This window comes from Artibeus jamaicensis, unplaced genomic scaffold, assembly GCF_021234435.1.
Source record: "Artibeus jamaicensis isolate MK-2021 breed Jamaican fruit bat unplaced genomic scaffold, CSHL_Jam_final contig_760, whole genome shotgun sequence".
NCBI classification, from domain to species: Eukaryota; Metazoa; Chordata; class Mammalia; order Chiroptera; family Phyllostomidae; genus Artibeus; species Artibeus jamaicensis.
Window position 1 is genome coordinate 2,462,889 of NW_026521955.1, and position 14,436 is coordinate 2,477,324.

The window sequence follows — 14,436 nt, forward strand, 5'->3', positions numbered from 1 at the left end:
TTATAAGTTCTAAGAAAGAAAGGGTTAGGGTTAATGAGACAGAGGCACAAAGAGGGAACATCCAAATTTAGATTGAAGAGCCCTAAAAGGTTTATCTGAGAAAGCAGCGTTTGTGCTGAGAACTCGTTTGTCAGGTGGAGGAGGGAGAGGCATTCGAAACAAGTACCTCAAGCAGGAAAAAGCTTGATGCACTTGAGAAACTTAATGTGTGGCTAACAGGTGAGGGGGTACAGATGGCATAGGGCTTTTTACCTCATGTTAAAGCAGAGATGAGCGTTCCCTCCCAAGGAGGAAGACAGTGGGTTCAGGTGCTGGCTCTGCTGGGTGTGTGAAGATAATTAAATTACTTACCTCTCTATGTTTCAATTTCTGCATCAGTTGGAAAAAAAGTAATATTGACAGGACTCCTCATAGGTTGTGAGGTTTAGTGAGTTAAAGCATATAATTTGTTGTGTGATTTTTAGAGTTTTATTCTGAGTGTAATAACAGGCTATTTCAGGATTTTAGGTGGCATATCTATTTTATCTTTTAAAAGATTACTCCAGCCCTGGCTGGTGTAGCTCAGTGGATTGAGCGGAGGCCTGCGAACCAGATGATCGTGGTTCGATTCCCAGTCAGGGCACATGCCTGGGTTGCGGGCCAGTTCCCAGCAGGGGACGCGTGAGAGGCAACCATACATTGATATTTCTCTCCCTCTCTCCTTCCCTTCCCTTCTAAAGATAAATGAATAAAATCTAAAAAAAAAGATTACTGCAGCTACTGCTTCCATTTGCGAAAGTCTTGGAAATTTAGATTTCCAAGGCAGCCCAGCTGAGTGGCTCAGTTGGTCGGCGCATCATCCCGAACACCAGAAGGTTGCAGGTTTCATCCGTGGTCAGGGCACGTGCCTATGTTGTGAGTTCAGTCCCCGGTCAGGTGCATACAGGGGGCAACTGATTGATGTTTTTCTCTCTCTCTTCCCCCATCCCCATCCATCCCCCCTCTCTCTGTAAAAATCAGTAAAAAGTATTCTCAGGTGAGGAGTCAAAAAAAATTAAAGATTTTGAAGGCATTTTGAATGATTAGCTTTTTTAAGCATGAAAGTCACAGGTTCACGTGAGAGAAAAATCAAAATTAGGTATAAATTTACTCCCAAAATAAGATTAAATGATAGAAGTCTAGGACATGATGAACAATTAGGGAATTAAGTCAGGATACCACGATCTTAATGATGAGATTTTAAAAACTTAATTATTGGTTTTTAATATTTAATTGGTTGTCATATACTGAATAGTGTTTTAGATATCATAGACAAGTGCAAAATTCCCAAACTAAGCCCACTGCGAGTTTTAAGTGATATCATACGAAAGTCTTAACTAAGACTGTGTTTAAAGTCTTAACTAAGACTATGTTTAAAGTCTTATTAAGAATATTAATAATATATTAATATTTGTAAAGTGAGATCATGTATGTAAGATTAAAATATAAGGGAATGGGTAGGCTAAGATTTTTTAAAATAAGACACAAAAAGCACTTCCTTTAATAAGAGAAACAATGATAAATTGGGCTTCATTAAAATTAAGAACTTACATTCATCGAAAGACAGCCTCAAGAGAATGAAGTATCACTGCACTGCTATATGAGGGCTGAAGTTAAAAGAACTGGTCTTTCCACTCTAAGGGAACGCGTTTTAGCAACTACCACTCCGTGGGTTGCTGAGGGGAGTGTGAACTGGTACGACCACTTTGGGAAACTGCATGCAGCATCTACTAAATGTAAATGTACATACATTCTATGGATAAATTCTTTTCCAGAAATGAGTATTTAATATCAATTGTATCTCAGTAAAGCAGTGGGAAAAAATGAGTTCTTGGGTCCATGAAAACACATACAAGAATATTAATAGCAACAATAGTGAAATGGTTAAATAAGTTATGGGATATTTATATAACAGAATACTTCACTGCAATAAAAAATAACAAACTACATGCAATAAAAGGATGAATCTCATATCTCATGCTAAGAGAAAAACCAGACAAAAAGCTCAGAGACAGGCAATACTGATCTTCCTAGAGGTTGGACCGGTGACCACATTGGGGGAGTGGGGGCAGCCCCTGGGAGGGATCGCTGGGAGGCTTCTGTGGGTCCATTCTGTGTTCGGTTCTTCACATTGTATCAGGTAAAATCTGAATACTTCGGATTTGTGCACTTTTTGTAATTTAAAATATAATTAACAATTAAAAGACGAGTAATAATGTTTTAAAGGTAAAAATCATAAACAGACGTCTAGAGGTCTTTTGCTTTGTTTTCAGCTTCTTTCTTAGAGCTTTCAAAGAGACAAAGAGAGTGGGCTGAAGGAAATCGAAGTTGGAGTAGGAAGGATGCAGAAAGTGTGAAAGGACATAGAATAGGAAAATGGATGGAAGGCAGGTGTCTTCAGAACTCGTGGTTTGATAAAAACTGAAAAGAAATGAAATTAGAGATAAATAAGTGAAAAGTGTAAAGATAGTTTTTTACGCTCTACCAGTGTGGCATTGCACATCATTTGTAATTCATACATAGTAAACAGATAACGAAGTGTGTAAACACTTTTCACAGTTTGTAGCTTGTCAGATATTTACGTAGAATATCCTACAGTTGACCACCGTTTGGCAGCAGTCTCTCTTCTTGAGAACTCAGTCGAATCCTGAAATGTCTGGTGGGATGCTGACTGCCGTGTCTGTTGCTTGTTTCCCTCCAACAGAGTCCTCGTGACCTCTGTGTGGTGCCTTCTCCAAACGAGCACACTGCAGAGGCTCATAGGTTACTTCAACAAAGCGAAGAAGTTTATCATCACTTCAGTTCGAACAGTTTCCAGTAAAGTATCAAACTAGATATTCGGCCAGTGCTGAAGTCCCTGACTACCTCTGTGCAGACTTGAGAATTATATTACTTTCTTTCACATTATCAATCTGTATTATATAGTTTGGTTGTTTTTACCTTGTCCCCCATTGACATTTCTTTTGTATGCATATACCGAAATGATTTTATTTAATAAAAAAGAACATCGCCTGTGTGGATTTTAAATTTCCCTTATTAAATATTTATATTTTCAAAATGTCTTTATTTAATTGTGTGAGGTGCTTGGTGCCATTTCAAAATAATCTCAGGTGGTAGGTGTAATGACATATCAAAGATTTGACCTTTAGCTTTTTAGGATTCTATTTGTCTGCATTTTCCTCTGCATTCAGTCTTTTTTTTTTTTTTTTTTTTTTTTTTTTTTTTAAATTAAATTTATTTATTTTTTTGAATTGATTATGCTGTTACAGTTGTTCTATTCCCCCCCTCCATTTCCCTCCACCCTGCCCCCCCAACCCCACCATTACCCCCCTTTAGTTTATGTCCATGTGTCTCAAGTCCTTTAGGTTCTATATTTCCCAAACTATTCTTGCCCCCCCCATCTATTTTCTATCTACTGTCTATGCTACCTGTTTTCTGTACCTTCTCCCCCCCCTCTCCTCCTCCCATTCCCCTGTTGCTAACCCTCCTTGAGATCTTCATTTCTGTTTCCACTCCTGCTCTAGCTGTCCTTTTAGTTTGCTTTCGTTTTAGGTGTGGTTGTTAATAACTGTGGGTTTGTTGTCCTTTCACTGTTCATGTTTCTTTATCTTCTTTTTCTTAGATAAGTCCCTTTAACATTTCATATAATAAGGGCTTGGTGATGATGAACTCCTTGAATTTGGTCTTATCTGAGAAGCACCTTATCTGTCCTTCCGTTCTAAATGAAAGTTTTGCTGGGTAGAGCAATCTTGGTTGTAGGTTTTTAGATTTCATGACTTGGAATATTTCTTTCCAGCCCCTTCTTGCCTGTAAGGTCTCTTTTGAGAAATCTGCTGACAGCCTGATGGGGACTCCTTTGTAGGTGACTGTCCCCTTAGCTCTTGCTGCTTCCAGGATTCTTTCCTTCATTTTAATTTTGGCTAATGTAATTATAATATGCCTTGGTGTGTTTCTTCTTGAGTCCAACTTTTTTGGTACTCTCTGGGCTTCTTGGATTTCTTGGAAGTCTATTTCCTTTGCCAGATTGGGGAAATTTTCTTTTATTATTTGTTCAAATAGTTTTTCCACTGGTGGTTGTGTCTTTCCCCCTTCTGGTACCCCTATAATTCGGATATTGGAGCGTTTAAAGATGTCCTGGAGGTTCCTAAGACTCTCCTCATTTCTTTGAATTCTTGCTCCTTGACTCTTTTCTGGTTGTCCATTATTTGCTTTCTTCTGGACCCTTGCATTGATTTGAGTCCCAGTTTCCTTTTCATCTCTATGGGATTCCTGTGGAATTCCATTCATTTCCCTTAATTTAGCCTCCATATGTTTCTCTAATTTGTGGCTGTAATCCACCAAATCTGTGAGAAAGGTGATGACCAGTGTTTTAAACTGTGCATCTGAGAGTTTTGCTATTTCTTCGTCATTTAGATTTATCTCTGGGGCTTTGAGTTCTGCCTGCGACATTTTTGGTCTGTTCTGGCCCTTTAAGTGGGACGGCGCCTTGGAGTCCCAGGTCGCTGGGTTGTGACGCTGTATGTGGGGGTGTGGTCAGAGCGGGAAATGGCCGCCGCCCCCGCCGCCGCCGCCCCCGCCCCAGCCGCTGCTGCCGCCGCTGGGCTGGTCCAACTGCTTACTCCCTCACTCGTGCGCGCAACCAGAGTCAATTCGTTGCCACCGCCTCCCCACTGTGTCGCTCCCCCGGTGGGCTGCTCGGCGGCTCACCAGGTCCAATCCTGGGTTTGGAACCCGCGTAACTGGATTCGCGCGCCGATTCCACGCCGGTCCCACCGAGCCCTCCTTTGTAAGTCCTCACCGGACACTGGTTTCGCACCTTACCGGTCAGGCTGAAGAATTTGTTGTTAGCGGACTTCCGAAAAGTTCAGTTTTCCGTGTTCTGGTTGTGTTTTGTGATGCTAATATTTAGTTGTCCCTAAACTTGGTTGTGAGAGGAGGCAGGCACATCCAGCTAAACCTCCATCTTGGCGGAAGTCCTCCAGTCTTAATTTATATGCTATTTCTCTGTATAACTTAAGAACGAATGTATTTGGCATAAGATTCATTAACAAAAGAAAATATACCTGAATATTTATTATTTCTGTGCAGTCTGACTAGTGATTTTAACTTCATTTATATCTCGACTGTGACAAGTAGAAAATGCTTTGTATTCAGCTGATTGGTGTTTGTACAAACCTCATTCATGCTCAGTGAATAGAGCCTGGATCTCCTAAATTGATGATGCCAAGTCTCTTACCTCTCATTTCTTTGCAGTCAGCTTATTATATTTTTATTTACCTAGAGATACTTTTTTTCCCAGCATTCTGCTATTTCTTTTTTTAAGAAAATGGAATGTAATATTTACACTGATATGATTCAATTAACATCTTACAGTATCTTTTTGTATGCCTTGGTAACACAGACAATCATTTGTCTGGGTAGCTTTCAGCCTACAAGCAGAGAAACGGAATAATTATTATGTATAATATTGCAATGTAAAATTATTTTCATCTATTCATCTACGTATGTCTTTATTGATTTTTTAGAAATGTGTATTTCTAACTGGGGACTTTTGTTAAACAGCTTATTGATCAATCAGCCTGCATAGTTAGGTTTAAATTATTTGTTCTTATATTTTCTCAGTTTACACAAGTCATTATCCCGAGAAGAAAACCTGAAAGATCAGTTTAACCATACCCTTAGTACCTATGAAGAAGCTTTAAAGAATAGAGAGAACATTGTCTCCATCACTCAGCAACAAAACGAGGAACTGGCAACCCAACTGCAGCAGGCTCTGGCAGATCGAGCAAACATGGAATTAGAGCTCCGGCGCACTGTGGAGGCCTCCCAGGCGGCCAATGACAGAGTGCAGAAGTGAGTGAGACGATCTTGCGCTATTTCAAAAGTATGAAACAAAGCAAAAACACTTTATTTTAGAACCATAATATGTTGCTACTTTTAACTACTCCTGCTACTAATAGTTTGAGATAAAAATTCATTGAGCCAAATGGACTTATTTAGACTGCCTATCATATCCATATGTGGGCTCAAAAAACATTTAACTTAAGAATCACGGTTACTGTGCCAGGCAAACCATTTTTATTTGATATCTGATCTTCCTCAGTTCATGGAAGCCATACTATAAAATCATTTCAGAGGTAATAAAGTTAGCGAGGGGAAGAGGCAGTGAAGTTATCAACTTGACTCTTCAGCTTCACAATAATCCTGCTTGAATTCAGATCATCTGTGGTCTTATAATCTGGGACCTCTGGGCTCACAGAATACAGCACATTGATTGTCGTGTATTGTTCGGAAGTATTCAATACAGCTTTTCACAATGCATAATTTTATTTGTTTATTTTCAATGACATTCACATTTTTCTTAAATTTAAATAAAACTGCATAATAAGTCAGTTATGATAGCCAGCAAAATGTTAACAAATAATTTATCAGACAAAGAGTCACTTGTTAATCTATGGGACTTGAACATTGTAGCAGAATTTTCTAAGGCAGCTTGTAATAGAATTTGTCATTCAAATTGAGCCCTTGTTAAAGTATTGTTTATAGCATTACATCATTCACACACCTAATCACCTTCAGTTTTTAAGACATACATTTTTCCTAAAAATAATTTTTAGTTTCACAGTATGAAGAAGTGGTGCTGACTTCAAAGTTTTGTGATTCTCACCACTTTTTATTTGAAAATAAGTCATCCCTGAAGTTATATTTTGTGTAATAACCCAAGGTCAGGTAACTCTGTAGTCTAGAGCATTTTAAGACAGATTAGAATTTATGCTTATTAATCTGTATTATCAGTGTGCCTTGAAACTTGTGATTTATGGTGTTATAGTTTTTGCAGGTTTAAAGATTAGTTTTATATGCAGTCAGAAACCGTATCAGTTATTCACAATGTACATTAATATTCTAAGAACACCAAGACGTATAGGTGGATCTTATTTTCTTATAAAATACACATCAATAACTTTTCACAGAATCTGATATAGCTCTGTTTGCTTAAAGTCTGTGAATAATTACAAACTTCAATTGTAATTATTTTTACATTTTAGTTTTTTATATGTAATTTTTAAATTTCTACACATAGCTAAGATTGCCTACAAGTGTTTCCCAGAGAGCAATTAGATTTCTTTAAAGTATTTGGAAATGTTAGCATATAATCCTTTTATTTTTAGATCTCATCAATTATCATTATCATTTTATAAAAGAAATAACTTTTGTACTCCAAGAGTAGAAATAACGTCATCTCAGATAATGCTTAAAATTGAATAAGTTTAACCTTTTGAAAAACACAGTATATTGCCCTTACTCTACACATTTAACCACATAGATCAGAACTTTTTAATGGAATGGCATCAATTCCAGGACAGAGTTTAAGTACAGTTATGTCATTTACAAGAGTTAAATGTTAAATTTTAATTTAAATGTTTAATCTTTTATTCTGATTTCTAGCAATAAACCTGGATGAAATATTATCAGGTTTCCCTTTTCACATTCAATCCACTGTATTTCATTTTTAATTACCCTCAACTGGGCAATATGTCTTCATTGCAGTTATGTGAACATCAGCCTATTTTATTGAATTTAAGAGGATAGCCTTCCAGGAAACCAATTTATATGACTTTGTTAGATGTTATTAGTATTCTCTAGCCAGTCTTAAGTTTCTATTATTAGCAATTATTTTTCAAACTCCTTTGTAAATATCCCAGTATTCCAAGTAATAATTACAATTTACACTTTAAAAGTCCACATTTTCCTTTCTCCTGTCACAACCAAATTTCTTGAATAACTGATTTATATTCACTATCTTGAATTTTTTAGTTCCTGTTTACTCCTCTCCTGTTCAATACATCATGGCTAGCTCCTGTACTACAATTGTTCTTAAGTTCACCAGTAGTTTCCTAACTGTCAAGTTTAATGGGCCATTTCTAATTATATTTTAATATAAAATTAATACATGATCACAGTAAAAGATACGTAAAGGTGGTCATATATCTTCCACAATAAAACATAGTGGTCTAAAAGCTCATCCTCCAGATCCAGAATGCATAGGTATGTGGATTTTGTTTCAAAACACTGTTCTGATTTGGATAATAATATTCCTACCTCATAATGCTATGTGAATTAGATGAGATAATACCTATAATTCTTTTAACCATGCTTGTGACTTAGTCCCTTCTTCTCATCATTTTACTCCACAATGCACTCTCTCCTGCTTCAGAAGGGCTCTGCCTTTTCAAGACGGAATGCCTTTATATGTGTTGGTCTGTCTGGATGGAGCCTTTCGCCCTTTCCCCGCCATGAGAAACTTGTTCATCCTATGAGATTCAGTGCAGCGTAGAGGATGGAGACAGGCTCTGCAATCTACCTCCTCTCACCAGCACCTCCTCTCTCTACACTGTCCTCACAGTTAGAATATCTTACCTCCTAGCGGTCAGCTTTTAACTCGTGTTCTCACCACCAACTTCCATCAAGTTAAATTACATCGAAAAGGCCTGAAGTCTTCAGTAACAGTGGAGAGAGACCGTATACTATTTCTAATAATAGTAGAATTTTACGTTTCTATTTTACTTTAGCCCTGGCCAGTATAGCTCAGTTGGTCAGAGCATCGTCCCATACACCAGAAGGTTACAGTTTCGATCCCTGGTTGGGGAGCCTGTGAGGGGGAGCCAATCAGTGTTTCTCTGTTACATTGATTTTTCGCTCTGTCTCTCTCCCCCTTCCTCTCTGCCTAAAAGCAATGAAAAACTGTCCTTTGGTAAGGATAAAATAAAATCTATTCTATTTTAATTCAGAGTTAACAATTTCTTAAATTTTTTAACCTGTAGATTTCTGAAAAGGAAAGTTGCACACAATTACCATCCATAAGTCAACCAATATTTATAGGCAGATTGTTACTTATTGAGTAAAATATAATAAATGCCAGGTCTCATTATTCAAAAATAACTTCTTGTCCCAGGTGTTAAAAAGCCTGTGGTTATACCAGCAAAACTCCATCCCCTTGGGTTTTTCTCCTTATGTACATCTCTTTAAAAATGTATATGCTCACAGAAGAGCACATTGTGGCTTAGCTTTTAGATGGCTCTGTTGCTGACCCTGAATGCCCTCAGTTTGGGAGAATTATGTCGAGGTAGATGAACTAAAGAGCAGGTTAAGAACACAGGAACTTTGTAAGAAAAACTCTTAGTACTTTTTCTAAGGACGATTCATAATCCTCATTTACTAAAGAGAACACTGACACACCAATTCATTCATGGATGTTTTTATTATCACAGGCGATTTAAAGCGCTATGGTTTTTATACTATCTTTATTTTCTATCTATCCTTCCATTTATAGATAGGTTTCTTATGACCTAGAACAAAAGTTTTTCAAAGGATTTTAAAAATATGTATTGCTATACTTAACATGCATAAGTGACACATAGTTACTTAAAATACAAGTATTTACAGCCAGGCTTACAAGGTCAGAATATCTATCAAAGCTCTTGGTTTTACAATAAAATATCTTTTGTCACATATCATCTTTACTTTGGGCCAGATTTACACTGATACAATTCAAATTCCCTTATAAATTATAATTATACAATGACTATATAAGACAAAAATATGTGGGAGAAAATTGTAAACTTTTAAACAACTTTTCAAGAAAAAAATGTATTCACTCTTTTTTTTTTTTAAAGATTTTTATTTCTTTATCTTTAGAGGGGAAGGGAAGGAGAGAGGGAGAGAAACATCAATGTGTGGTTGCCTTTGGTGTGTCCCCTGCTGGGAACTGGCCTGCAGGGAACCAGCCTGCAACCCAGGCATGTGCCCTGACTGGGAATCCAACCGCGATTGTCTTGTTTGCAGGCCCGCGCTCAATCCACTGAGCTACACCAGCCAGGGCTTGTATTCACTCTTTAAATTTTCTTTCTTTCAATATTTTCCTTTAAAAGTTAATTACTTAAAATTTGTGTTCTGCTAATTTTTCATTGCTTAATTAAAATATCTAAGATCAATGTAAAATATTTTATTTTTAAATATGGGGCATACTGCATTTTTTTAGTGTTATGACAGAAAAAAAAAAGAAGAAGAACATGTAAAGCTGACAATATGTCTTCCCTTCCTTTGGCCAAATACTGATTTCTATGTAGAAGTTGAAGTTCCAGAGAAATCGTGAATGTTCAGCCTGGTGTCCCTGTCGATGAGGAAGGCCTGTCTGTAGTTCCCGTCAAGGTGTCAAGGGAGTCGCCGTAGTGTCACACGAGGGTTTCTGGTGTAGAGCAAACATACTTTCCACAAACTCAGCTACTTAATCTGTTTGCAGATTGAATTATAAAATAGGATAGATATCTCTGGGTGCAGGGAAGGGGAATAGAGCATTTCCACAGTTTCATGATTTAAAAAAGAAAAAAATTCTGCTTTTTCTTTTTAAGCCTAAGATTTTCATCAAAAGACTTCACCAAACTTTTTAGTTTGGTTGCTGGTTTCAGAATCTGATTTTAACCACAATGAAACATAAGTGTGCTAAAATATTCTTACATCGTTTCATATGAAAGCTATCAGTTAATTTTTTAATAATTGCATTGTCTTTTCATTAAAATGACTCTTGCTTCTTGCTAACTTTACCTGTAATATTTTTCCTATAAATTCTTGGTTGGACTGCAAGTTGCAAAGTAATATTAGACATTCCTAAACATTTTGGAAATACTTGTTCATTGAATCAAAGAATAAGTTTAATAAATTCTCAAATCAGCACAAGGTTTAAATCAATATTTACTATAATGTTCAAAGTTGACTGAGTTTTTAGTATTACTAATAAATGGGCCATTTCAAAATTCTTCTTAAATTTCTCTTCAAAAAAATTATTGTATTTGCAGTTTAAAAGCTCTGTATGTTTATAAAACATACTTCAGCAAATAATAAGTTAATAGTTCATCGATTTGTGATAACTTATGTACAATTGAACATCCCAATCAGCTTTAGGAGACATTCTAAATCTAGATCTAACTAGACATAGCTTTATTGTCATTTATATATAAAAGGTAGACTTAGATGACTCCTAAGCAATCATTGTAAGATGTACATCTAACATATTTAATTTTTATTCTTGAACAGTGATATCTTTTTAAGAATTTAATATTCTAGATTTATAAATCATAAAACATGTCTTTGAATACATATTTGACTTAGAAAATATGTCTTGTACTTCATCAAATAAGTACGTATTTTATTAAAAATTTAATTCCATTACATATTTGTGCAGTGGATCGTCTTTCTCAACCATTGAGTATATAAAGGGAGCCTCTGTAGAGCTACTTTTATTATATAGAGATACCTACCATGTGTCGTAGATATACAAGGTCTGTCCAGAAAAAGTCCAGCCATTGTTAATATAAGAAGGATGGTTTGCACAACATCACTGTAACCTGGCAGCCAAGGCGAGTGGACTGGAATGCACATGTGTGAACAGTGATGACTTCACAGTACTAGTCAACGGGGGCGACAGACGTCATTGAGAGAGCATGCATATTATGTGGCCTTCACATTTGAAATGACCAAGCAAGTAGAGCAATGAAATCTGCATCAGATTTTGCATTAAGCTTCAACAATCCTCCATGGAAACTATTTGGATGATTCAGAAGGCCACAGCTACGGGCAAGTGGTGATTGGCAGCCTCATCACGACATGCACCTGTTCATGCATCACATCTCATGCAGAGTTTTTTTGGCAAAATGTGAAATCATCTAGATGACTCAACCCCTCTGCAGCCCAGATTTGGGGCCCTGTGACTTCTGGCTTTTCCCAAAACTAAAATCACCTTTGAAAGGGAAAAGATTTCAGGCCATACATGAGATCCAGGAAAATACAATGGGGCATCTGATGGTGACGGGTAAGGTCCCAAGGAGCTAACTTTGGAGGGGACTGAGGAGCCATTGTCCTAGCTACAGTTTTTCTTGTCCCTTGTATCTTCTTCAGTGAATGTCTCTACTTTTCATAATGCATGGCTGGATACTTTCTGCACAGACCTCATATAATTATATTCATTTCTTCATAAAAACTAAAGAATTTTGGCTTACACATTGCTTCAGGAAATATCCAACTTTGACATGAAAAAAGAAACATAGTTTTAATTGTCTAGCTCATTCTTTTTCACCAAGAAAGGATTAATGTAGAATTATTAAAATTGGAGCCTAAACCAGAATTTGAGAAATTCCACTGCAGTGGCAAGTGAAGGGTTCAGGAGGAAAAAAGGGATTCTCTAAACCTAAGAATCAACACTTTGCCTGACAAGTTGCCCTTTGTAGTCAGCTCTATGGACTGAGTCACAAACAGCATAAAAGTAGGGACTGAAACTTCTGTTACCACACAGTGTCTCACTTTGATCTCCGTCAGAAACGCTGGGTGGACGGTCTGGAGCTGGGCTGGTGTCCACGCCTGCCTTCGAGCGCAGGTAAAATGTGTTTCAGATGAGCGCAAGGGAGAGAAGGGGGAAAGAGCAAAGGACTAAAACGGTAGAGAAATCATATTTTAGGTTTACAGCTACATAAAGTGGAATTTTTATTGTTTGTGATTAACTCCAGTGTTACAGAAATAAAAAGTCAGAAATGGAGTTTCTGTTATTTTAGGGAAATTATAGGATCCATCTAGTGATGATACACTTTTTTAACTACAACTTGACAGGCTAAAAAAATACAACAGGAGTTCTTACACTGTGGAGGTGTGATTTTCATGCATATATATGACTTGTACGTTTCTTAGTGTGGCCCTGGGATCTGACAGAGTATCCTTTTCCTTGAGTCTGTTCTTAGCTCCACTTAAAAGCCTTCTTCCTGTTTAACCCTTGACAGGCTACATAACTCCTGGACACTTCTGTGAGTACAAGAGAACTCACCCAGGTTACCTGAGAATAGTTTTAAAATGGATAAAAATAAGATATAAATGATTTGAACTTTCTAGGACAGGTAACAATAACACTAACCACTAGTGTACTGCGAGATACTTCTGTTGTAGTAAGAGGGGAAAAGGAAGCTATTGAAGAAATCTTAGAAGTCGTCATCATTTTTCTTGGACGTTTCTCAACCTCATTATATCTGAGAACTCAGAACTTCCTGCTTTGCTTTCTTTATTCTTAAACACAGAAGATTAGATATAATGTACCTGTATGTTAATGTAGAAAGTGTCTATATTTTTATATAAGTCCTTGGTATACTTATCTAAAATCTGGTGGACACTTTTTTAGTAGTCATAGGTTTTGGGGTTTTTTTTCAAAAATATAATTGTAAAAAAAGCTAAATTGTACCACAGAGCAAATAGAAATAAAATTTAGATTCTAAGATTCCACCTTCATTTCTCCCCACGTGGTCAGAGATTTGCCCATGTGCACATTTGGCCCTTGATAAATACAAAATAAAAGAATCTTTTGCTTATTTCAGTATAACTTTATCTGACAGTAAAATCGTAAACACTGTCCATACATAAACTTTATTCTTTTCTATTCTTGATCATTTACATTAAAAGTGAAAAAAATCATTCTGTAATAATGTAGTGTATAGTAGCAGTTGAAATACATTTTCTTTCATCCTTTATTATATACTGGAGTGGGTAAAAGTCAATTTATAGTTGTGAGTATTCAGAGCACAGAGTTTCTTGTACTGCTAATTATCATATTATTTATGTGTATTGTATTACAACTATAAATCTACTTTTGCATACACCTGTATTCTTGAACAACTCAAGAAAAAGTTTTGTTCCTTTGGTTCTTAACCTAAGTGTAAATTAAAAAATAGTTATACTTCTATAAATTATACTTTAGGTGTTTCTGTAGACAGACTGACTAAAAGTGAGAAATGAGACTTCAAATATTACATAGTAAATAATATTTTGGAACTTACTAAACTTACTAATTTTAATTTTTTGTTGCTTTAGCATCTATACCATTCAGACTGGTAGTTCTTGGAACATTATAATTATTTGACTTTTTCCTTTGCCACATTTAACAGTATCTCAAAGCATACGAAAGCATGTTGTTTTTTTATGTTAACATATGCCATTTGACAAGCTACATAATGGTAAAAATAACATATTTAAATTTTTGAAACATCTTCCTTGAATTAAACCAGTATGCCTTTTGAGTGATGTGTATTTCGCATTAGTCTTCTAAGAAGTTCTCTACTACCAACTGGAGAGCCTAATCTTTCCCAGAATGATAGGGGTAGCACAGTTCAAGAACAAGAATGAATCTCTGTATAATCACACCACAATGTGAGGTGACCCTAAGACAGAGAATGGACCAGATACACATATGGGTTTTAGGAAGACTTTCTGATGCTCTTTTTTAACACAGCTGTGAGAAGAATGTGGCTAAGACCCAGTAGTCATTCTTGAGTAGAGCTGGCAAAGGAAACCATGAGGAGAAGAGAATGTAACACATGGGTGTAAGAG

General features: G+C 36.5%; 1 protein-coding gene across 10 annotated transcripts in view; it reads left to right on the forward strand.

Moving 5' to 3' along the window:
• Positions 1-14,436, forward strand: part of MIPOL1 (mirror-image polydactyly 1) — a 310,690-nt gene that overhangs the window by 254,940 nt on the left and 41,314 nt on the right. For 7 of the 10 annotated variants that reach the window (XM_037164775.2, XM_037164774.2, XM_037164777.2 and 4 more), the window contains one exon: positions 5,641-5,871. The exons of 1 other annotated variant lie outside the window; for it this stretch is intronic. In XM_037164775.2, coding sequence (XP_037020670.2) covers positions 5,641-5,871 — 231 coding nt within the window. Of the gene's footprint in view, positions 1-5,640; positions 5,876-14,436 lie in introns of those variants that run through there. 2 more of the 10 variants (XM_053672528.1, XM_053672526.1) reach the window with 1 other exon arrangement.